This window comes from Ursus maritimus, unplaced genomic scaffold (genome assembly GCF_017311325.1).
Source record: "Ursus maritimus isolate PB19 unplaced genomic scaffold, ASM1731132v1 scaffold_4, whole genome shotgun sequence".
Classification (NCBI taxonomy): domain Eukaryota; kingdom Metazoa; phylum Chordata; class Mammalia; order Carnivora; family Ursidae; genus Ursus; species Ursus maritimus.
Window position 1 is genome coordinate 40,281,347 of NW_024426552.1, and position 26,649 is coordinate 40,307,995.

Consider the following 26,649-nt stretch of genomic DNA (forward strand, 5'->3'; position numbering starts at 1 on the left):
ATAGAAAACTATGTCTCAGGCATGTTTGTATCCATAATGCCTACTGTCTGACCAAATGACTTGTTTTTATTGCTAGTATCAACTTTTCCAGACACTATAGACCTAAGCACACTCTATTTTTTTTCAGTTGAAGGGTTAATGAATTTGATCAGTAATCATAAGGTTAAAAGACATAGAGTGTCTCCATCCTTCTTTTGTCATAGGTACAGCCAGCTGTTCCCAATCAGTGATAATTTACCATATTTTAAACAGCTATAATGACATGTACATTTTAATGTGTGTTAAATTGTACATCTTCATTTTTTAAAGGGTTGCATAGAATTTTGGGTGTTAGTGAATGTTAACCTTTAAACCCATTCTGTTCTGAAAGTATAATGTTTTATTATCAGACATTGTGGTAATTCTTGCTGTGCTTTTCATTTGTACTGCTAATGTTATGTTTATTCATTAAGACTTTACTTACCTCAAATATTTAATTAAAGGCATGTTTTCAAGTATATGGTGTAATGATCTAAAAAATTAACTGCTTTCAAGAGTAGTCAGACTAAAAAAGAAATCCAGAGAGACTTATTTTGTGCTAGTCTCAGCATAATTACAATTTTCCAATGTGTTATTTTCATGTTTGAAGGACTTTTTTGTTTGAGCCTAATATTCTATTAAAAAAGGAGAGCTTTTAAGGTAAAAAGCTAATACCCTTGGTAGCCAGCTTTAAGAGCAATGTTTCAAAATGTATAATAGAAATTATTTGGAAGATTTTTTTTAGCTGAAATCTTGACAAGAATGGAGAGAAAACATAAGATGCAATCTGTGTAATGGAGAATGAGGGGCCATTTTCCTTAAAAAAGTATATTTGATATTTTTCACTCTTGCTCATAAGGTATGAGAGAACATCAGTTCCATGATGCTCCTAGAAACTGCTGACCTAGTTGCAGTTGGCCTTCCATGAATTCTAGTGTAGGTATGGTTGCCTGCCATCTCTTCCTGTGGCTGCCTGTGCTTTCCCATGACAGCAGTCATCACAAATACCTACCTAACACCTGTTTTCTTGCTCTAAGGTATAGGAGGGCTAGGAATTGTGAATGTTTGTTTGCTGCTGTTTACAAGGTGTTTAATAAATATTTATGGAATAAATGATGCAAATAAGCATAATGTGGGCATTTTGTTCCCCAGTAGTAATTGTTTTGGTTTATTGTCATGTTTGAAGCATGGTAGATCTTGAAATACATTGTACATTTTTCAAAGGTCAGTTGAATTAGTTTTAATATTATTTTAATCTAATTGCATATCTAGTAACTTGAGTTACCTAAAATATTACATAAATGCTACATTACCCATTTCTTTTGGGTAGACATTTACTGTATTTTGCTTAAGAAATTATTTTGTATTTAAATCTTTTTTAAAGAATTTATTTCTTTATTTGAGAGAGAGAGAGAGAGCACAAGCAGGGGGAACAGCAGAGGGAGAGGGAGAAGCAGGCTCCCTGCTGAGCAGGGACCCTGATGCGGGACTCAGTCCCAGGACTCTGGGATCATGACCTGAGCCGAAGGCAGATGCTTAATCAACTGAGTCACCCAGGTGCCCCATAATTTGTATTTAAATCTTATTTGATATTTGGTAGTTAAGAATTCTTCAAACAAAATAATAAAGTTATACTCCAAAATATTGCACTGCTTCCTTAAGAAGTAAACTCATATTTTTCACAGTTGATAATACAGGTGTAATTTCTGCATGCATAGAGATATCCAGAACTCACATACTACCTAAGCTCCTTAAATTCGTAATCTGTCATTGTTCTCTTTGGCATTCCCACTAATCCCCCACTGGCTGACTAGGGATGGGTTATGGGGATTCTGCTAATTGTGGCTTACTTTATTCTTGCACTGATTCAAGCTTGAATATACTTCCATTTACTCCCCATGGTGGGTAGAGACAGTTGAAAGTTTTAGAAGGCTATGGCTCCTAGATAACAAAAGAAATTAATATGGAGAGTAAATTAACTTCATTCACAAAAACCAAAGTCCTCACCTACAAGCCCTCCATGATCTGGCCTCTGATGTGTTTCTGACTCCCTGTTCTTCCCTGCTCATTCTCACTGGGTTTTACCACATTGGCTTGCATGTTGATATTAGAACATTCCTGCATGCTTCCATGTTAGTGCCTTTGCCCTAGATATTCTCTCTTGACCCAGATATTTGCATGACTAACTCCCTCCTTCAAGACCTTGCTCTGATTTTACCTTCTCAATGAGGACTGCCCATATCACCCTACATAAAACTGCACCCCAGCTCCCATCTCCACTCCTGTCTGCCTCTAGCCCACTTTACTCTATATTCTTTTTTAATAGTGTGTAACTGCCTTCCAACATAATTATAATGTACTTAGTTCTTATATTTATTATTATTGTCTCCTACTGCTAACATGTAAATTTAGTACGGGAAGAATTTCTGTATCTTTTTTTGTTTTTTTTTCTTATTGTGGTAGTTATTTTAATAAACAGGTGTATCTTAGGACACTTGGGTGGCTCAGTCAGTTAAGCCTCTGCCTTTCGCTCAGGTCATGATCCTGGGGTCCTGGGATCGAGTTCCGCATGGAGCTGCTTGCTCAGTGGGGAGCCTACTTCTCCCTCTGCCTGCTCCTTCCCCTGCTTGTGCTCTCTCTCTGACAAATAAAAAAATCTTAAAAAAAACCAAAACCCTAAACTTGAGATACAGGTCAAGTACCTAAAACACTGGTGTCTAGTGTACAGATGGTCAGTAACTATTTGTTTAATAAATGACTGATTTGTTTTTTGCTAGACCATTTTTTCTTCCTCAGCGTATGACTCATAACTGGACTGCCTTACACCTTCAACTCTGTCCTTTCTTTTTGTTATATGGATCCTTTGAATATACCTAGAATAAAACAAAAACAAACGGATCCAAGAGAGTCAGGGCTAGAGAGATGAAAAAAACACCCCTTCTTAACATCTAAGTTCTGTTTTTTTTTTTTTTAACCCTTTTTGGGATGATTGTTAGTGAATAATGACTTGGCAGAAACCTTGACTGTATCCCGTAAGAGTGTGGCCCTGTAGCCATGTTAAGCTTTGGCTTTCTCTCTATATTTCCAAATCTATGGTGTTAATGGATGGTCTTACCTCTAATGTGTGATGGTTCAGCCTGAAACAGAAATGAGCTCTAGTGGTGGACTGTATTGCCAAGATAATAGGAGCATTATAATAGGTTTATTCCTTTATACCTATACCTGGTTTAAGAAGTCTCTAGGAATTAAGTGATTTAGGTTCTGGTTCTGATTCTGTAAGCGACTCATTGTCTTACAACTCTGGGCTTAACATTGAGCTAGACTTTTTTTTCCCCCCTGATTCTGTGAAGTTTAGCTATATCATCAAAAACATTTTAAGCTTTATAATTGTTAGGGCCCTCTTTCAAAATATGTTAGCACTTAAGTTAATAATCATGTTATTATATTTTAAGATTTATACTTGGTAAGGTGCTGCATATCTAAAAACAGGGCTGAGCACACCTAACAATAATTGTTTTCGTACGTATTTCACAAGAAAAAACAGATTCGTGATAATCCTTAGAATTCAATTAACTAGAAAATTGAGTCTTTAGCCATGACAAATAACTCATGTGTTAGAATCCTCCTCTCTTCCTTCTTTCTCTTTCTTTTGTTCTTTCTCTACCTTTTGCACAATCTCTTGCACAATTTTCTTTAATTTTTTTTCTTTTTTGCCTGTAGAACAGAAGGATGACACTTTAAAGATATTTCTCAAGAATTTTGCTTTTGGAATCTATTCTATCCATTATTGAACTGTCTGGCGTCTAACAGATTGGCTTTTACATAGTAGATGTTCCTTAAATGTTGCTTGAATGAATGAATTTACTTTTATCTTTCCCCATTATTGAATTAATTCAGAAAGTGATTTTTAAATTTTTATTATTTTAAGAAAGGTGACTCTTGTGATGGTGGGACTTGATAATGCTGGTAAAACGGCAACAGCAAAGGGAATCCAAGGAGGTAAGCACAAAATATTTATTATTAAATTATTCTGGATTATTTATTTATGTAAATTGCTTTGTTACATATTCATTTGGTAAAGATAGTATACACTCCATTACTTTAAATTCTTACTATACTTGTGGCTAATATGGTGAATAGACTTTAGGTTAAGAGTACCAGCCTGTGAACATGTTTCAGATTTGAATAAGTGCGGGGATGCAGAGGATCCTTGAGGTCTTTGATCAGATAAAAGGGATCACATCTGTCTTCTCAGCACGGGAGGGGAAAAAGCAAAAAAAGGACATGCCCCGCCTTGAAGGATACCCATCTTCCACTTAGCGTTCTCTTGGCCAGAATTTAGTAACAAGGCTACACCTAAATGAAAGGGAGGTAGAAATATAGTTAGCCAGTACAACTCTCTTTGTATGTCTTGATTTTTTTCAATATGATATGTAATTTTTATAGTTATGTTAAAATTAGGGCCTCTTTTTTATCAAAGGGTTTTGTCATTTATATGTATTTATTTAGTTAATCTTAATTTAATGCTGTGTACTACAGTATAGAAGCAACTGTGCTGGTGAGTTTGTTGTATACCCAGATGATGTGGCCAAGCATCTTACGGGTATGAATTGGGAAAAAACTTAACAAATATTTGTTGCTGAAAAAGGATGTTGCAACAAGATATGCATAGCAAATTAGGGGGCTTTTATTTAGGAAGTTTATGAAAGAAAATTAACACCTTGCAAAACTTGCTGTTGGAGGAAAATGTTTTGTCACCGCATATTCTACTATGTAACATTAGATGTAAATTATGCGTTTTTATCTTTGGATTCTTATGAAGTCCTTTTGTACGTACCCTTCATGCTATCTCCTAGGTTATATCCTCACAGAATACTCATCGTCATCATCTAAACCGGCGGTGGCAAACTTCTCTTGTAAAGAGCCAGATAGTAAATATTTTAAACTTTGAGGGTCATGTGGTCTATTTCCCAACCGTACAACCCTGACATAGTGTGAAAGCAGCCATAGATAATATATAAACAAATGAGCGTGGCCATGTTCCAATGAAACTTTGTTATGGACACTAACATTTGATATGTTATGAAATACTGTCTTTTTGATTTTTGTGTAATTATTTAAAAATAAAAAACACAATCTTAGCTTGAGGGCCACATAAAAATAGGTAGTGAGCCATATTTGGCCTGCAGGCCATGACTCCTTATCTAAACATCTTCACGTCTTCCATTTCTTCAGTCTTACATTCAAGGGAGCAGAATCTAAGAATCAGGCCATTAATCTATTGTGTGTACTTAGAACCTCTTCTTTCCATTAGGATCTTTCTCTTCTGATTTTCACCTCCATATATCCATCAGTTTCTTTTTCTGAGTTTAGAAAATACTCAAGGTGTTATATCATGAACAGAAAGTCAAAGCTGTCTTCAACTTTGAGCTTTCCTCTGGTTCTGTTTTTGTTCTTCATCTTGTTTATTTATAAGCCAGCCTACTCTAGTGACTGATTTCTTACTTTTTTTCTTTTTTAAAGATTCCAGTTATGTAGAACTATATGAAGTTTTCTAATGGAGCTTTTTTATGCCTTTGTATTTGTTTATGCTGTTCCCGCTTGTCTTACTAGAGAGAATATCTGCTTATCTTTAAAGCAGATTATCTATATATCTCTAAAGATGGATTTTTGTTATATAGTCTCATTCGTCATGAAGTCTTTTCCGCCTTCTGCTACTGTTAGCCATTACCACCACCATTAGTAGTCTTGGCTACTTCCTCTGCTTTGGTCTATACTTACTTACACCTACTTGTATCACTACTGAAATTACTCCTTTGTTCATGTATCTCTCCACCTTTCCAGACCATACATGCCCAAAGGATAGTTTTACTCATTTTGGTGTCCCAGTTAGCATAGCTTTAGGTGTAATAGGCAACCTTCTTAGAACATTTCTACCATGGCTTCTACTCTTCAGCTTATTTCTGGCTTGTTTCTGTTTCTTTTCTTCTCTTTTCTTTCTTTTTTTTTTTTCTCATTTCTTTTGAGATATATCTGCTTCTTTTCTAACTGCAGTGTCCAAATCCATACCCTCAGTGTCTTTCATCTAGAATGTTAATAGCTTCCTAATCAAAGAATACTTTCCTTACCTTGACCTTTGCTTCTTTCAATCAACCTCTCTTCTTTATGGCTGTCAGAGTGATTGCATTAGTTGAATATAGGTTCAGTTGTCCTAACAGAGACCTAAAATAACAGTGGATTAACAAAACAGAATTTTATTTCTCATAATAGTGCACACAAAAGTAGTGTAGGCCTAGCATAACAGTCCCATGATGGTAGAGACTCAAGTCCGTTCTCTTTTTTGTGTTTTTTTTGCCATTTATAGTGTTCTCCCTTGCCTATCTAGTCCAAATAGCTCACTACTGTGCATTTCAGCTGGAAGGATGAGGTAAAGGGGGAGGGAAGCCATTTTCTTTTCTTTTAAGGGCATGAACTGGAAGCTGCTGTATCAGTTCAGTTCAGCGCCATTGACTAGAACTGATGGTATTCTGGAGCTGGCTCCTACTTGCTCTGTTGGCTCATATCATCTATCTAGAGCCAGTTAGGTACATCTCTTCCCAACTATGTATTCAGGTACCTCACACTAGTTTGAAATTGGCCATAGTGGGAGTATTTATACCATGGAAAATGGCAAACACTACATATCGAAGTTCCCCAAAAGTGGTTAAACGTTTAACACTACTCCACTAGCTCACTATCTAGAGAGTGCTCTATTAGTCATTCCTAGCTGCCACGGGGACTGGGGATTGTAGTCTTTATCCTAAGTAGGTATGTGCTCAGCTAAAATATCCAGGATTTTCTGACTATCCCGTGCTATTTCCTAATAGTTTCTAAGAAATGATTGTTATTTGGGTGGCAAAATTCTTCTTTGTGTAAACTGATCCCTACCTTTGTTGGATATTAACATACCTTCATTATGTTTTAGTTGTTTATGTTTCCATTTTTCTCCTCTACATAAGAGCTCTAAGATCAGAAGATGGGTCTTATTATTGTGTATCTAGGACATTGCACAGTGCTTAGCATATAATAGATGCTCAATAAATAGTTATTGATTATGTATTTTCACTTTATCTTGGGCTTTCTAGATATTGTCTTAACACATAAACTTTAATGAAATCCTCAGGATTGGGGACCATTTGTCTTTGTACCCCTGGTTCTTATATGATGCCTAATCTATAATAGGCCCTCAATAAATGGCTACTAGCATGAATGGATGGATAAATATATGGAAGGACAAAAGGAAGGATGGATGTAAGGACAGTAGCTTCAGCTCTCATGGCAGTTTGGTATTATAATATTGAGCCACTGTATACTTTGTGCTAAGTATTAAGGATGCAAAGGTAGGTCCCAGATACTGGGAAGATACAGGACTAGCAAGAAGACAGAATATTGTGATAGAGCATGTAGGTGATAATGGAAGTAGAAAGAAATCATCAGAAATGATTTATAGGGAAGTTGTATCTGGAACATTTGGTCTTGAGTCTTAAAACACAGAATCATGAGTAGGACCCTGGAGGAAAGGATAGAGAAATCAGGGAGGAAAGGCATTTAATGTCTTGACCTGGATTTGAATCCTGGCTCTGCCTACCATGTAACTTTGAAAAATTGGTTTCCTGGGAATGTTGCCATCATTTTATCTGTGCTTACATTGCTCTCCTGCTTGGAATGTTCTTCTCCCTTCTTTATTTTTTAATACTTCATTTTTCTTTCATGAAAAGAAGGCTTCTTTCTGAAGCCTTTGTATACTGTAACTTCTGCCTTCTTGATGCCCTTGGTCTTGATTTGGGCTGCTACACCAGTATCTTAGACTGGGTGGCTTAGACAAGTTATTTCCTACAGTTCTGGAGGTTGGAAGTGTGAAGTTGGGGTGCCAGTGTGGTTGGGCTCTTGATGAGGGCCCTCTTCCTGATTTATAGATGACTGTCTTCTTGCTGCGTCCTTGTGTGATGCAGAGACACAGAAAACAAGCTCTCGTGTGTCTTCTTATAAGTGTACTAATTCCATCATGGTAGCTGCACCCTCATGATCTCACCCAAAGCTAATTACCTCCCAAAGGCTTCATCTTCAAATACCATCACATTGGGGATTAGGGTTTCAACATATGAGTTTTGCAGGGGGAGGGGAGCTTATGGACACAGGACATAGGCATGCAATCCATAACATCCTCACACTATCCTCTCCAGACTTTTTTCATAGAAATAAAGGTTCTTGTGTTATTTCCATTAATATGTATCTGTCTATATTATACTATATGTTCTTTGAGGACAGCAGCCCTGTCTTATTCATCTTTATTTCCTAATGCTTAACAAAGTCCTGTACTGAGTAGGTATCTGTACTTGTTAGTTTCCTTATCCCTACTCCAGCACTTTTGATTTATGTATTTTCACGGATAATTTCCTGGGAGTACCTCTCAAGTCATGCTCAAAGACGGCTGCCTATTTTAACTAAGGAAACCAGTTCTGGCCTGGACTAGATCCATATTTTTAAGAGTCTAGTGTAATCCTGCTTTGGGAGTATCACTCTGCTTGTATTGTGTCTAAACTTTTTTTCCCTAGATAATGAAGGTCTTAGAAAAATGTGACTTGTAATGTCTCTTTGAACTCTCTAGGCAGCTGTTTAAACTGCACCAAGGTACTTGCTATCAGGGAGTAGTACCCTGCAAGTCTGTTTCCCAGTCACACCTAAGTCTAGCAGCAAATGCCTTTCAAATTTATCTTTGTAATACCAAATGTTTTGCGGAATGTGGGAATGATAAGACCATCTATACCACTGTTATTCAGTAGAGCTTTCCACAATGATAGGAATGTTCTCTATGGTCTCTGTCTGGTAGTAGGGTGGGCCACTAGGCAGTGTGGCTTTGGCACTTTAAGTATAGATAGTACAGCTGAAGAACTGAAATTTAGTTTAATTTTAATTGATTTTAATTTTAAAAACCTCATGTAGTTTGGGGCCATTGTATTGCCCATGCAGGTGTAAACAAAGTCCAATGGAATACTGTTTGTTGTGGATTCTGGTGATGAAGAGCGAATGAAAGAGACAAACGTGAAGTTTCAATTCTTCATAGCCATTGAGTTACCAGGTTCTATTAGTCTCTTTCATGAGTTCTTTCTGTTCTTCCTTATTTATTTTCATATCTGTCTGAAAAATGGCCATCACTCTCATTTCTAGCCAGTTCTAGAGACTTTGCAAAGTTGTTTCTTTTTTTTTTTTTTAAAGATTTTATTTATTTATTTGACAGAGATAGAGACAGCCAGCGAGAGAGGGAACACAAGCAGGGGGAGTGGGAGAGGAAGAAGCAGGCTCATAGCAGAGGAGCCTGATGTGGAGCTCGATCCCGTAACGCCGGGATCATGCCCTGAGCCGAAGGCAGACGCTTAACCGCTGTGCCACCCAGGCGCCCCTGCAAAGTTGTTTCTTAAAGCACTCTTTAATCACCTTAATTATATTACTGGTCTGCTGAAATACCTTCCATGCTTCCCAGTTCTCTCCAGTACTCTTCAGTTCGCATTCACAATCTTAAGGGTTCGCTCCAGCTACAATGGTCAACTTGTTTGTACTTTCTTGCCTTTTCTATTTCTTCTGTTACTTAGATCACTCTTACCTAGCTTTAAGGCCTAAGTCTCAGCTCTCAGTTCAAGTCTTTCTTGAACCTTAGTTATCTTTTTAATCTTATTGTTCTTACCATTCCTTGGCAGTTAAGCACATCCTGTACCTTCTTTGTGTTGTCATATACAGCAGTACAGAAAATTTCAATTTTAAATTTATGAGAACATCCAAAACATGTTCCTGTAGAAATAATGAGATCTACTCTATATTTCAAGCTGCTCTGAAAAGTTTCTTTATTCCAATTATAGCTTTAATTCAGTAATTAGAAAAGTGCAGTCTACTCATAGCTTCTCCCATTTTTTGGTTCTTCTCAACTATTCTCTTAATACTCAGTTTTTCTTTATAAATTCAAAGAGGTTGTAATGGTCCCTGAGGATGGCTATGGCGTTGAAGGTTGAAATTTTTATTATTTGTAACTTGGAGTGTCAATAGCCTTAAAGGCAAGAGTTCATTCATTTATTTATTCTACAGATATTTATTAAGTACCTACTATGTGGTAGACATTATTCTAGGAGCTGGGGTTATTTCAATACAAAACAAATAAAAAACAGACAGATTTTTATCTGCACGGAGCGTAAATTCTAGTTGGATATTTTATAATATTTACCCTTCCCCCAAACCAGTATACTTAGATATAAAGCTTAGTGTGTAAGCAAATAGTAAACATTCCATTTAGTACCAAATTATGATGAAAAACACTGTTTATGTCATTTAAGTTGTAAAGTTAAATTAATGTTATTATTTTAAAGTCTAAAGGTTGTTTCTTTTGTATCATTTGAAACAGAATATCCTGAAGATGTAGCTCCTACTGTTGGCTTTTCCAAAATTGACCTTAGACAAGGAAAGTTTGAAGTTACCATCTTTGACTTGGGAGGTGGAAAAAGAATTCGGGGAATCTGGAAGAATTACTATGCTGAGTCCTATGGGGTAATATTTGTTGTGGATTCCAGTGATGAAGAGAGAATGGAAGAGACAAAAGAGACAATGTCAGAGGTGCTAAGACATCCTAGGATATCAGGAAAGCCTATACTGGTGTAAGTAACGTTGGTGTCATTGTAAACACAGAAGCGATGGCATTAGCCAATAAAGAAATTTACCTAAGTTACAAAATAAGCTAAATAAGTGAATAAGCTAAAATTGTCACATCCTAATGTAATAAAATGTGATTAACTGGGGATTGTTAATATAGTGAGGCCTTGTTAGGGACTAAGGATTGAGGCTATATTATGAAGAAGAGTTATACTTAGATCTTCTGGGTATTCAAATATAAACTCTTTGTTTTATTTGATGACATTTTATAAAATTGTGCATTTTGAAATGGCCTACTAACAAGGTTCTGGAATGTTTTTCAACTTTTTCCCCTCTTAATAACTTATGTGTTGCCTTTGTCTTATTTTTCTTGAAGAGTATTCTTATTTGGAAGTTATTTAAAAGTTTGATTCTTCTAATGCCACATTGATTTCTAAATTTTTATTTCTGTATTTCCATATTGAATGTGTGATCTGTGTTGTTATGAACTTAGTCATATGCTTGTATTATTTTGTTCAGCTGCCTAAACATTTTTTAAAAAGTGACAAAGGACTTTTACAACCCATGCCTTCACAGCCTTTCTGCACAGTAAACACCAGATGGTGCTATAAGACACAGAAAGTGAAAGTCCTTTAAATTACTGTTAAAATCAGAGTGAGCTGAGTGTGTGCCCTTGCCTTCTTGTCCCTTTTCCTCATGCTTGTTTCATTACTGAGGATTAAAACAAAACCAACCAGCTTATCATATGGTTAAATGAGAAATTGTAAGCAGTTTCTCAGTGGTCCTCAGTAGTAAATGAACATTTTTAAATGAGGCAGTTTGGAAGCTCTGATTACACAAAGTAAGACTTTATGGCATCGTTTATTAGTACAGGTTACATGGCTTAATTTTTATTTATTTAACCAATTAGTGAAGTTATTTAATTTGTGTAATCAATTCTCACCTTTATTGACTCTGAAGGAAACTTTAATAGATGTATATACAAAGAAGAACTTTGCTGAACCCCACAGGCTAAGATAGTCTCTACACATTTAAGCAAAGAACCAGTGACTTCTAAGGTAAAAAATGTTAATGACTGAGATGACTGATGCTCATGTGTAAAATAATTGTGTGTTCATTTTTTAACCTAATAGTCATTTATTTTAGTCTTTCATTCATTCATTCATTCATTCATGTGTTAATTTAGCAAATATTTATTGTGCATCTACTATGTGCTAGGCATTGTCTTGGTGATGGGGATACATTTGGGAACAAAAATAATATAAATCCATGTATGACCTCAGAATCTTACATTTTAGGGGGTGACATACACAATAAATGTAATAAAAAGTTATATCATACATTAGGTGATAAGTATATTGAAAAATGCAGGCAAAAGATCTGGGATCCTATGGTGGTGGTATGACAGGGGTATGTTACTCTTTTATAATTAGGATAATCATAGTAGGTCTTACTGAGGAGACGACACCGGATGGGAGAGAGGCAGTCATGCAGATGTATGTGGAAAAGCCATGAGGCAAGAGCGTGCAGTTCCTAAGTGACTACAATTAGCACTGAGTAATCAAATAATGATTAATAAGGGATCTGCTGTCTGTCCTCTCACCTTTCTCACCTAGTAAATTTTTGGAATAGAGGGGGGAAAAAACTGGAAAACCACCAGCTAGGGGGTTGCTTCACCATTATAATTTGGTAGGCAGTGAGATCTCATGAGCGCTCATGAGAATTCATAATGATACTATAATATACTTGTGAAGTATAGGTTTGCCATTTGGCCAGTTTTTTCCAGGGCAATTTTACAACCAAAGGATTTTTACTAATAAAGGTAAACTGCTTTTTGAAATGAGTGTGCTTCAAAAATATGCAAAATGTACAAAAAGTACACATTCTTAATAAATTTAATACATATAGGGAAGAGTGAGTTAAAAAATGTTGATTGAACATGCAGAGCCAATCACTGCTGACATTTTGATGAATTTCCTATGCATATTTTTGCAAAATTTGTAATGTATACAATTGTGTATAGTATGTAAAATTTTGTATCCCATCTTTTCTTTTTAAAAAATATATGTGTATATATTTTAATTTATTTATTTGTTTTTAAGTAAGCTCTATGACGCTGAGATCAAGAGTCCCATGCTCTTCTGACTGAGCCGGGCTAGGGGCCCCTGTACCCCCTTTTTTTATATGTTTCTAAATCCCTCTTAAATATCTATACAAAACCTGTATTTGGAAATTCTCCTGTTTACCTTTTTCTCTCTGACCTACAAGTAATTTCTCTTATTGATGTTACTGTCTTAATATCCTTTGAGTCTCTACTCTCTGTAATCCCCTGTGTAATCCCTCTGCACTTCTCGCCTGTGTTTCTGAGAGCAGCAGTCTCCTAAGCAGTCTCCCTGCAGTCCTGCCCATCCTCCAAGCTTTCCTCTACATTGCTAGCAGGAGCCTTTTTCTTTATTTGATGTTTTTCAAATTTACAAAATTTGATGTTTTACCAAAAAAATTGATGTTGTACAAAACTGGTGTATGCTTTCACAAGTGAAACAATACAAAATTATATAAAGAATATGAGAGCTCTTTAAAACACACATTTGATCATTTTACAGTTCATCTGCTTACAGTTCTTCAGGTTGCCTTCACTGCTCCATGCAGATAAATTCTGTTTAACTGAAACAACCCTAACCCATAATAGGTATGTCATTGAATACTCCACTAGGTAATAAATGGGAAGGGCTTCTGGCAGAACCCTGCTAAGCTCAGTGCTAGGACCTGGTGGGGTGTGGAGATGGAGGGGGAGGGTACCTGAATTAGGAGGCAGCCTACAGTGCTCCTTGTCACTCAGCTGCTTCCTTCCAGCCCACAAACGTCTAGACCTATCATGGGCAAAATTCAATGACAGCATCTGATTTCTTCTGTTCATCCTGTCTGAGCCTGACCTAGCTGATTTAGGACCCACAGAGCCTCTCAGAACTCACTTCAATACCTAGGTAACTTTCTCTTCCCACCCTCTAATGATGAACAAACAGCGAACAATAGAAAACCTCTGAGAAGATTCAGCCATTCAACAGAAATAAACCTGAAAAATTAGAATATTGTCTATAGTCACAGAATTACAAATTGATGGAGCCGGGATTCATTCATGCTGTGGAAAGCCAAGTTAGGTGACCACAGTAGCAGGTCCTGGACAGTCTCTGGCTCTGCTTGACTTGCTCTTGCATACCAGCCTGACAGCATGTGTCATTGCAAATGAAGCTTCAGCCAAAGTTCACTTTATGTCAGACTTGAGGGCAATCTTGAAAGGTCAGAGTCATAGAACACCGCCAGTCTTCTGCGTTTTATTAGCTCAGAAATTCTGTTTTACCGTTCTATAGCATTTACTACTTAATGAGCATAATATTTTGATTAAAATCTCTGAAATAGTGGTGAAAAGTTAAAAAACCATGGGTTTAGAGAGAACATGGAGAGTCTGGAACCTGGATTCTAAGAGCTGGTATGAATTTGTTTATGACCCTGGCAAGTTACTGTCCTTCTTTGGACTTAGTGGTTAAATGCCTCTTCTATATTAAAATTAGCTGTAAAATATTGTAATTCTGCTTTTGTATTTAGCTGTATATAATCATGTGAACCATACTATAGGGTATTGTAAGAATCCATTTTAGTAAAAAAGTGAAAGTGATTAAAGAGAGTCAAAAATAGATGCTATTCCAAAGTTCTGCTCTATAATCATGTTAACCTGTTTATTTACCTAGAAAGTGTTCCTTTTAGTCTCCTAGTTACAATAGAGATTAACCTATACTCTGGTTAATGTATGAATTATATTATTTGCCCTCATGTGCCCCCCCCCATACTCTTGCTTTGACAGTTTATAACTTAATTTTTAAAAAACTGAAATTAGAGACTCTGGACAGATAAAGACCTTTCCAACAGGAAAAGTAAACAACTTTTGCAGTTGTATCAAAGCACTGGAATCAACATAATCCCTAATTTCTTTTTTAGTTGACATATAATGTTAGTTTCAGGTGTACAATGTAGTGATTCAACAATTATATATACATTACAAAATGCTCACTATGGTAAGTGTAGTTACCATCTGTCACCATACAGCGATTACAATATTATTGACTCTATTCCTATGCTGTATTTTTTCTTCCCAACTTATTTTATAGCTGGAAGTTTTAACCTCTTAATCCCTTGTACCTTTTTCACAACTCCCCCACCCCCGTTCCAGCACTAAGCCCAAATTTCAAGCTCAACACATACCATAGAAATTTTTCATAAATAATATAAGGCACTATTTGTTGATTACTTCTGGAAAGAACTGAGCTGAAGCTTCCCTTTTTTATGGTCGAATCTCCTAATACATAAAACTGGGATAACTCTGGAGATCCAAGGCTAAAATTTTCTCCCAGGATAGTAACAATTCTCTTTGTGTTAGCACATTTGAACTCTTGGAAAGATGCCACTTTCTCATTACATACTGTCTGTTTTTCTGTGGAGTTATATGACCTAACTTTGGACCAAACATTATGAATTAGATGCTTTGCAACAAAAGTAATATAGAGGAGTTTCACTCAGGGAAGAAACACAATATCTGTGATATGATCTTACTAGGTGTTATGAACATTTCAATAAAAAAAGAATTTTTTGACCCAGAGGTCTTTGCACCTATGATAGCCTCCCAGGGCTCCCTGAAATCACATACATAGTCCTGAGTGCATGTGCATTTTTCCTTGGGAGCAGATCCTAACTCTCATCAAATTCCTAATGGATTTCATGACCAAAGAGGTTAAAAACCATGGCAGTGAGTTTCCATATTAGGAGAAACAATAACCAGGGTTTTATTATTACTTTTCTGTGGAAGATTTTTGCCTTGAACCTTTATATGCCTACTTGAGTCACCTTTTTCTAGACAGTATTACAGAAAAAAATTAGTTTGCAAATTTCTTTGAGTCATATTCTTTATTATAAGTGCTTAGAAGTTAACTAAGGTTATGGATTATCCTAATACTGTCATTAGAATTTGAGGAAAAGGCACTTTTACCAAGTTAGATCTTTACATAATAAATAGGAGAACTTGGGCCCTTCTTAGATTGCTAGAAACTCATAAGTATGCAGATATGGACTACCTATGTCATTTAATCCCTTGATCCTTAGATATAGTGGTGAGCCCTTTAACTTACTATTTTTACCATCTGAAAACCCTAGTCTATGTATAGGGCCCATAGGGCTTAAGATTTCTCTTTTTGCGGGGGAACCGTACCAAGCTGTCATCTTCATCCTTATTTCATTATATTGTTGACTCACCTCCAAACTTCCTTACTGAAGTCTTAGTTTTGTCCCTACTGGCATCAACTTCACTCTTAGCAGCAGTAGTTTCTGGTGAAGCTTCTCAGCTGGTTGACTTCCTAGGTAATTTATGCATAAGGAAACTTCAGAGGTTCCCATCCTTCCCTTCCCCACCCAAACACACTTTATATAAAAACAATATAACAAAGAGAAACCTGTTGGTAGTGTTGTTAGCAGGATGTTTTCTGGGGACCATCTGCATCAGCATCAGCCCAGACCTTTTAAATTTTGAGGGTGGGGCCAGCGAATGCTTCTGGGTTGTTTTCACACATTCTTCAGATCATTCTGATGCACAGCAAAAGTTGAGAGCTACTGGTGTAGGGGAAGGCGTGGGCTTTGGAGTCAGGCCTTGGGCAGCTTGCTTTCTGAGTTTCCATGTCTACACTTGTAAATAAGTATTTTAGTATCTGTGTTTTCATGTGAATTTCAAATGATGCATTTAAAGCAGCTAGTGCAGTGCTTTATTAGTGTTCTGTAAATGTGATGATGGATATGAATAGTTATTGTTGATGATACACTGTGCCTGGATGGAGATCACTTAGGAGAGCAAGTTTTAAAGTGTCTCATCATAAGAATTCAGGCTACATGGAGCTTTTGATTACAGAAAATGACATAATTTAGTAGGTGAGTATGAGCCCAAGTGCTCATAGTAATTTTACCAGTAGATTTCCTAATATTGTACCTCTAACGTTTAGTAATTTTTTCTCTTTAAGGTAGTAATTTTAATGAAAAAAATTACTTTTAGTGCCTATTGAGTGTATGAATAAAATATATGCAAAATGTTCAACTAATTAAGTATCCTGTTGTTTTTGTTGCTTAGGTTAGGGTTATTCTTTTTTTTTTTTTTTAAGATTTTATTTATTTGAGATAGGGAGAGAGAGAGCATGAGCAGGGGGAAGGGGCAGATGGGGAGGGAGAAACAGACACACTGCTGAGCAGAGAGCCCGACCTGAGCTGAGGGCAGATGCTTAACTGACTGAGCCACCCAGGCACCCCTCTTTTTTTTTTTTTTAAGATTTGATTTTTAAGTATTCTCTACACCCAACATAGGGCTTGAACTCACAACCCCAAGATCAAGAGTTACATACTTCTCCGACTGAGCCAGCCAACCGGGTGCCCCAGGGTGATTCTAATTGGTTTTAAGATACAATAATGAAAATTGTATGTGATACGTGTGATGTATTGCTTTGCTATGAATATTTCTGTGCTTAAGTCTTGCTTTAAGAGCACTATGTACAGATATAAATACTATTAGAAAATTACTATTTTACAAATCAATTATGCTAGTGAATAGTAAATAATACTTAATCTTCTCAGTTTCCATGATAAACAGTTTAGGAACAACTATAAACAAGTGTCAGTATGGTACTAGATAAAAGATTATAGCTCAACTTTAGAAGGAACAGAAGAAATTTATTACCACCTGATTAGGTAGAGAGTTTATCATTGGTTTTATATTGATCTTTTTTTTTTTTAATAAAGTTCTCTAAACATTTGGAGTTGACATGTGAAACATCTTTTTCTCCAGTAATACTTGATAATTGGCAGAGTAGAAAGCTCTTCAATTTCTTTGTATTTTATAATTTAAAATTTATTTTATAGTGTTAGGATGTATGTATATGTATATTCTGGTTCTCCTTTAGTCCCATTGTGCTTTCGGTTAATAATTTTGCCTCAGTTCTTTAGGAAGTAGAAACTATTACATGAGAATTCTCTCATTTAGGACCACCAGATTTGCTCAATTATCTCTATCTGCTTTTATTCCTGAATGTTGCCTTCTCTCCAGTCCAAGGCCAGCTCCTCCAGTTGTACTACAGATTCCACCCCTTTCTACTTTTGCATATAATCCCTTCCCTTTCTTATATCAAGAGTGTGGCTCCCTGGATCATTCCCATTAGGATGTGCTCTTGTGTTTCTTAACTTTAAGTTTTATGGAATCCTTTTGCTCTGCATTTCTCTTCAGCAGTTAATTCCTTTTTATAGTCCTCTATTCACACAGCTGGAAAGAAGAGTTTATAGTGGCTGCTGTACTTCTTCACATTGCATTCTTTCTTCAACATATTCTACTTGTGCTTCTATCCCTACAGTTCCTTGAAACTGCTCATGGTGGAGTCAACAAATTATCTCCACATTGCCAAATCCACTGTGAGCGGGCTGTTCTTATTTTACTTCAAGTTGACTTTTTCCTCAACTTTGTTCTTTTAATACTACATTGCGGCACACTTTTTTGGTTTTCCTTCTACTTCATTGATGGTTTCTTCTCAATCTCCTTTATTAAGTCTTCTGCTTTAGATAGAAATTTTGGAATACCCCAGGCTCTTTTCTGGGCATCTGGTTTTTTACATCCACAAACTTTTCAGGTGATTTCGTTCTAAATACTTACCTTAAGTACTGTTTACTCAAATGATCCAAATCTATACTTCTAGCCCGTCCCTCTTTCAAGAGCTCCTAGTCATCTAGCTAATATCTTAGAAACCTCTGCTTGGGCATTTTATAGTAACCTCAGCTTCTCTTGGCCAAAATAGAATTCTAGATTTCCTTTTCACCCCGATTTCTGAAACCCTTATCTCTGATTTTCCCTGATGACATCATCATCCAATCAGTATCCTGTAGATTCTGGCTCTTAAATCTATCACAAGTTAGTTTTTTTTCATCACTACTTATATAGTAAAAAGTACTTAAGAACTGGTTCTGGAATCAGGCTGCCTGGGTTCAAATTCTGATTCTCACAGTTTCTGTGACCTGGGACAGGTTACTTAACCTTGCTGTACCTCAGTGTTTTGTTGGTAAAAATGTAAAATTATTTGAATAATTTTGAGATGTAGTACAGAGTAGACAGAATGGTTTTTCCAAATATAAATTATATGTAAACATTATTTTCAGGCCAAAATAGTCTGAGGTCTTTGCATTGATTACATTTGCTATAAACTTCAGACTTACATGGCTTACAAAGCCTTAAATCTAGCCTCTGCTGACCTTTCTTAGCTTTATCTCTTACCTCATTGCTCTTTTCTTACTATGATAAGGTGTACTCCTCATTGTTCTTTAAACAGTAAGTTACATCATCCTTGGGGTCTTTGTAACTGTTTCTTATGCCTGGGATATACCCTCCCTTGTCCTCATCATTCAGATCTTCATTTAATATTATATTTCAGCGAGGCCTTCACTGACCACCCAACCAAAAGAAGCCACTCCAACCATCTGTGTCTCAACACTTTAAGTTTCTGCCCAAGATCTTAACATTATCTGATTTTTATATTTGTGTGTTACCTGCTTTCTCCACTAAAATGTGAATCCTAAATCTCTATACCTGTGTGAGTTCAAACTGTATCCCTAGCCCATAGTGTAGTCCTCAGCTTCGTGCTAAAGTGATGGGAAAACTTTCAAGAATGCAATTGCCTTTATTTTTTATTTTGTTTGCCAAACTTCCTGATCTGTAATGCAGTGTCCTGAATGGAGCTAAATTCAGGAAACCAGTGCCTTACTTTCTTAGTCCTTAAACTAGGTTCAGCTCCTAGTTACCAACTAGACTCTTCATTGAGTACATAGTTGGATTTTCCCAGGTTATGTTGACCACTGAGTTAACTGACCTCTCGGAGCATAAAAGATTTGACATAGCGTCTGGTTTGATTTTACTTTAATAAAGCACTCTTTGAAATCTTGTTATATACACTTCTTAACTACTGAAATACTCTCAAATGAGCCATAAGGATTGTTGAAGCAGTTGTCACTTACTGACACTCCTCTTGTTAAGGCATTGAAAGTTAACAAAAATATATAATAGAGCTTGGTACCTGAACAGAAATGTAGGATCACTGATCTCATTTTCAATAGTTAACCTGTGAGTTTAAAGTTAACTATACTGTTTTTAGTTTAATAAGGGAAGGCTTGTTTTGTCACTGACTTCAGAAGTTTCTGTTCCAATAAGTAAGGGCTAAAGAGGAAAATCATGACTTAATAGTGATGAAAGGTATGTGAATGAATCTATAAAATGAAAAAAGAAGCTGAAACATGGAACATCTTCATTCTAAAACTGGAAAAAATGTCTAAAATAACATCTTTATTATGAGCCACAGCATGGACAGCACCAACAACACAATACCTTACAAGGATTTCTTTTTTTGTATTTTACAGCTAGTCCAAATTTCTCCTTGGTAGTATTAACATACTCTTTTGTATTGTTCACTAGCATTTCAATATTGTTGATGCTTTCTCCTTGTTCCTCTACTAAAAGAGATATCTGAATGAAAAGGTCCCTTAAATCCTTCATTTGGTTCTCCAAATTAACAAGTTCCTTGTGTCTCTGTTCTATCTCTGAGAGTTGTGCTTTAGTGATAGTGATTTCTGTAAGTAAGCATTCATTAAAAACTTCCCATTTTCCTTGATAAAGCATGTCATTTACTTCTTCTTCAGGCACTTCTTTTCCAGCAACTTCAAGCTGACGGAAAATAAATGTCTTGCACTTCTCTTGCTTTGCTGCTATTGTGTCATTGTATGTAAACATAGTTTGCTGAAATTGGCGGAACATCGCAGCATGCTGAGATTTAAGTATCCTTGTCACCACTGATGATGGACCATTTTCAGCCTCTGACTTTTTAACTTCTTTTACTAAATCATCCAAACCTCTATTAATGTGTTCTGCTTGGATTTTTATCTCCTTTGTAATGCTAGACTCTCTCTTAAGTAGGCTAAACCTTCTCATTGAAGCCACCAGACTTCTCTGTTGTTGCCCAAATTTTTGAACATCATCTGTCAAATTGTTAATACTCTCCTGTAGTTTTTGGATCTCATGTAGGTGTCTCTCAGCTACAGGCTCTCTTTCATAAATAACAGCTTGCTGCAAAAACACCCCTTGTTCTTCTGCTTCTGTAGTCGACACATGCCTATCTCTAGAGAGTTCAATTTCCTTTGTTCGTTGCTTTAGTTCTTGAAGTCGGTCTTTCATCTTCCCTTTCCTCTTAAGAAGCAAAAATGATTGTGTCGAACAAGTAAAAGTTTGGCATTTTCTCTCAGTTAGTAATTGGCTTCACGTAGCTATGTGTGTCTTCCAGGAAAAATTCTCGTTTTCTGAAAAGAAGTTGAAAAATTAGAAAAATCATTAAGAATTTCCTCATAAAGATAACTAATAGGAAAAGTAATGTAAAATAATTTATAAGTTACTGTGCATCTCGTGGGCCTACTATGAGTCCTGTTCAGTTGAGTGAAGTAGTTGAGAAAGCAGTGATAAAGATACAGTTGCCCCCAAAATAAGTACTTCAGTGTCGTGATACCATCACCTAATAGATTTTTGTGCATATAGAGGATATACCTTAGAATGGAAGATCTGGCCATATCTTCCAAGTTTTATAAGTCAAAGGGCACTCTGCAAATGCCCTTACTACTAAAGATACTGTTTCCAGTTAATTCGGCCTATGTAATGTTAAACTCATTTTGTTAAATATGCATAATTCAGTTAAAATCAGTATAGTGACAGGGCAGATTCCATTCGAGCACTTGAAATAATATAGATAATGTTGAATTTATTTTAAAATTTCTGAGGCTTCTAGATGGATTAACATATTATTTGACATAGCTTTGTTTTTTTTTTTCCATTGCATACATATGAAAACATATTCTTGGTTTGATTATGCTGGTTTCTCATTCTTAGCATTCCTTTGCAAAGATATCCAGACTTAGAACAAAATTTGTGTCCATTCATATTAAGTGCTGTGTTTTTCAAACATGAGGTTATATAAAGTCTTGTTTTGGGGTGCTGATAATATTGACATCATATCCTATGTTGGTAGTTATCCACAGGATTAAATTTGGTGTACATTATTTATAAATACTGATTTATATACATATATAATGATTTGCATTTATGTGTGTGCGTGTGTGTGTGTGTGTGTGTGTGTGTGTGTATACACAGAGTGAAGTGGGTAAGTGGAAATGCAAACTGGTGCAGCCACTGTGGAAAACAGTATGGAGGTTCCTCAAAAAGTTTAAAAATAGAGCTACCCTATGACCCAGTGATTGCCTTACTAAGTATTTACCCAAAGAATACAAAAGTACTAATTCAAAGGCATACATGCACCCCAGTGTTTTTGGCAGCAATATCTCCTTCCAAATTATGGAAACAGCCCAAGTGTCCATGGACTGATGAATGGATAAAGAAAAGGTGGTATATATATACAATGGAATGTTACTCAGCCATAAGAAAAAATGAAGTCTTGCCATTTGCAATGACATGGATGGAGCTGGAGTGTATTATACTAAGCAAAATAAGTCAAAGAAAGAAAAGTACCATATGATTTCACTCATGTGTGGAATTTAAAACAAATTTAACAAATATAAAACAAATCAGTAAAGGGGGGAAAAGAGAGAGAGAGAGAGGCAAACCAAGCAACAGACTCTTAACTATGTGGAGAAGAAACTGATGGTGACCAGAGGGGAAGTGAGGGGGGCGATGGGTTAAACAGATGATGGAAATGAAGGCGTGCACTTGGCTGTGATGAGCACCGGGTGTTGTGTGGAAGGAAGTGTTGATTCACTATCTGAAACTAATACTCACTGTGTCGTAACTTAAAATATATATTGAAAAAGGCAATCTATGTTAATAAAATATTTTCACAGTACATCTTGATTTTAGAAATGCACCTTTCATGATATTTTTGCAGATAAGAAGCTACTGGGGAGTTAACATAGTGCATTGAATTACACATAATATCGGTATAAGCCAGAGAAAAATCAACCAGTATTACTAATGTTATGTTGTTATGCTATGGGACTTAGTGTTTGAAATGCTTATGCAACTATTTTTGTAGGTGAATTGGATGTTGTCACAGAAGGCATACTTATCAAATATGTTGATGGCCCAGAATGTTGAAGTACAGAATTGGGATTCAAAAAACAGCATAGGACACCATACTAAAAGTAACAAGATTATGTTTAACCAGGACAGATGTAAAATATTGCAGCTGGTTGTTTAGAAAATACCTTTACATATATAAAATGGAAGATCCTGTGTTCATAGCAGTGCTTATGAAAATTACTGAAGATTTCTATCAGAATAATCATTCTTTCTATCAGAATAATCATGCTTTCATGAATAACAGTGTCATGTCTAGACTGACTTAAGAAAGATGACTCTAGGCTAGATGACTTTAGGCTAGTCAAAGCAAATGGAAGAAGGACTGTGTTAAGTTCTGATGTTTTAAGATGAAAATTCATAAATTGTGAATTTCCAAACTGTCATGGAAAGATGAGATTGGAAGACAGTAGTGCAGAGAGAATCATTGAAAGGAATGGAAATCCTTGTCCTGCAAAAGAGATGTAGAGAGTATCTACAACTGTTTTCTGAAATGTATGGGTCTGTATATATAAGAGGAATTAGACTTACTTGGTATTAATCTGAAAGAAAATCGGTGGAAATTACATGGAGAGAGGTTTGATTTAGTATCAAGTGGAGTTTTTGAACAGGTAGAGTTGTCCCAAGATGGAACAAACTGCTTCATGAGTTAATAAGCTTGCCATCACTGGAGGTGTTCAAGATTCTTGAATTATGACCCAGTTGAGAATGTAGAAATGAGGCCTGCATTGCCCAAAAAGTTAAACCAGTGTCCTATGGGACACCTGGGTGGCTCAGGTTGTGATTGGGATCAAGCCCTGCCTTGGGCTCCCTGCTCGGCGGGAAGCCTGCTTCTCCTCTCCCATTCCCCCCGTTTGTGCTCCCTCTCTTGTCTCTCTCTCTGTCAAATAAATAAAATCTTCAACAAAACAAAACAAGTATCCTAATATTCCTTTGGTTTTAAAGGACTGGTATTTTGTCAAATAATTATTGAGGCTTACTATATGCAAAATTTTAAATGCCATAGTATTTATTCAGTAGTACTTGTCCTTGAATAATTTACTCTCTGAGGGGAGTTGGACAGTATACAGTTAAACAGATAAGTGAGACAATTTTAGATCTTGACCAATTAAGCAAGTCTTCTTTAAGGAGGCATTTGAACTGTGAGACCTAAAGTTGAGAAGATGAAGAGCCAAGGGATACTGTCTGGGGTGTAGGTGATGGGGTGCAAAGGCAATGAATGGGATTCCAGAAAGAATCCCTATAAGTTAAGTAATCAATGTCTGCATTTTTCTTACGGGGAGATTGAGAATCAGAAAACTAAATGTCTTACCCAGAGCTTGTTAGTAGTAGTACTGGTTAAATAATGCCAGATTTCCTGGCTGCTAGACCAGTGCTTTTCCCAGCATAAGGCATATAACATAAATTTCCCAGAATAATATATATTACATAAAGCTGGCATCATCTATATGCTCTTTTGTATTCAGTATTTTATTAAATATCTTATGATTATGTTGGTATTGATACTTAAAAACACTCAAAAACATTGGGAAGTGATTGTAGAAACTTTTTCTTAGGTGGCAACTTTGATAATTTACTATATACCTCTGATAAAGACTAACCGTCTTTCCAGTGTAGAGGGAGGTTGATGCTAAAGTCAGTTAGCTTAATGATTTATCTTGAATAGCTCCCTACTCTTTGTTTGGTTTAGTGTTATTTATTACTTCCTTATCTATATGCTGTCTCTGGCATTACCTTATTGATGCTGAAAATGAATTCCTCTCCAAAGTGTTTAAGATGTCATATTGCTTTTGTTATAGCTGTCAACTTTTTCTTTTTTAAATCGGCTTTTTAAATATGATTTTTATTTTCCTCAAATTAACACATACAGTCAGTTTAAGAAGTCAGACCATTTCAAGGCTTGTAAAGATAAACTGCTGATACCTGCCTGCCCCACCACACCTCATTTCCAGTTCCCCATTCCCAAAGGCAATAATTTTCAACTCCTTAGCTGTATGTTGCTTTTAAACTAAGTAAATTTGCCTGTATAGGTGTTTCTGCTTTTTCAATTTTAAATATTATATTGAATCTCTGCTATGAAAGTTGTGGATTTAACTTTGCCTTCAACCCGAGCCTTGCCTCAGTTTTTCCCTCTCAATATAGTTATATTTTTGGTTAGTCAGTATTCTGTGTTTTTTATTATAATTACATATTAGTTCAAATATTATGTATGCCAGACTCACACAAGGTACTGTGGTCATGTTTCCTTTCTCAGATAATTTTTTTCATTGTTTCTAGGCCTTTTCAGTGGGTAGAGCTAGGAAATGTGTATTTTCACTTTAAGAAAGCTTTTCATTGAAATATTTGCATATATACAGAAAATGCCCAAAATAAAAATGTATAGTTTGATGATTTTTACACATCCATGTAATCACCACACAGATCAAGAACCATGTAACTTAAAAATTCTCCTGAAGATACTAATTAAGTTTTTCAAATGACTCATTTTGTGCATGTGCATTAATTCATTCTAAAACTCTTCAATTGAACTGAAAGTATCCTCTCAATATATTTAAATATAGTAGGTATCCTTTTTCTTTTATTTCCTTTTATTATTGTATCTTTTGAGGCTTCTTTCCTAGAACCCTCTCCTATCACCTGATTTACCACACAGCTGTTGTGTTTAGATATTTTTCTCCTGTCTTGTATATTATCTCCTGATTCCTAGTTCCTCATCTCTATTCTAGGTCTGTCCCCTTGATTTTGGGGCATACCCATAGTTTTCTTTCAAAACATAAATGTAGTGAAAACTTGTATTTCTGAAAGTGTTTTTATTCTATCCTTAACACTTGAATGATATATTTTCTGCAGATACAATTCTTGCTTGGAAATTACATTCCCATAGAATTTTGAAAATCTTGCTGCATTTTTATCTAACATTGTTTGTTGCCCTTAAGAAATCTATCAAATGCCTGGTTTATATAGGATCTTTTATTTTCTTTCTTCCTTTCATGAAAGTCTTGGCCTTTTCTTTTTATTCCTGGTGTTCTGAAATTTCACAATAACATGACCTGGGGTACATCTTTTTGCGTTAATTTGCTGGAAATTTAGTGGCTCTTTTCAAGCTGGAAACTCATGTATTTAAAATTAAAAATTAAAATCTGGGGGGGAGTCCTAAGTTTTTAAAAACATCATCTCTTCCATTTTCTTTGTATTGTTTTCTTTGAAATTCCACTTATTTGGATGTTGACTTTCTTGGCTATTCCTCTAACTTTGTGCCAGAGGCCACACAACTAAAAAGTAGCAGAGCCTACGGTCAGATATAAGCTCACCTGATTGCAGATCTGTTCTTTTCTCCCCATTCTATAGTGAATAGAGATAGATTATCCTAGTGAAATACACTACAAATGACGTTGATCTGTATCAAATATTGTGTTATTAGTATAAATACTATAAAAAATTAGTATAAATTACTATAAATACTAAAATAAAAGTGTTTTGTGGGAGGTAATATACCATATCATATAACATATAATTATGTTGTTTGCAGCTTTATTATGACCTTTAATATAATTAGATCAAATTAAGCACTTTACAGTTTAGAAGAGGAAAAAGAATTGGTTCTGATCTCATAGACCTATGTTATAGAAAGTCTCTAAGAAATTGTGAATCCTATCCTTGGTACCGTGTAGAGATTAGGATTCTTATATTTTGTTTTGGCTTGTAGTAATAGGCTGAGATAGATAGGAAGTGAGCTATACTTCATTTCTATATATGTACACAGATTT

The 26,649-nt window shown here is 35.8% G+C and overlaps 2 protein-coding genes across 5 annotated transcripts in view; one reads left to right on the forward strand and one right to left on the reverse strand.

Annotated features, from left to right (window-relative positions):
* The window catches only part of ARL13B (ADP ribosylation factor like GTPase 13B), a 65,894-nt gene that overhangs the window by 11,103 nt on the left and 28,142 nt on the right, over positions 1-26,649 (forward strand). For 2 of the 4 annotated variants that reach the window (XM_008704402.2, XM_008704409.2), the window contains exons 2-3: positions 3,947-4,017; positions 10,448-10,697. The exons of 1 other annotated variant lie outside the window; for it this stretch is intronic. In XM_008704402.2, coding sequence (XP_008702624.1) covers positions 3,947-4,017; positions 10,448-10,697 — 321 coding nt within the window. The remainder of the gene's footprint in view (positions 1-3,946; positions 4,018-10,447; positions 10,698-26,649) is intronic. One more of the 4 variants, XM_040621109.1, reaches the window with a different exon arrangement.
* STX19 (syntaxin 19) lies at positions 20,099-21,949 on the reverse strand. The gene has a single exon (XM_008704455.2). It carries the CDS (start codon positions 20,978-20,980, stop codon positions 20,099-20,101), a length of 882 nt encoding a protein of 293 aa, XP_008702677.1. The 5' UTR covers positions 20,981-21,949.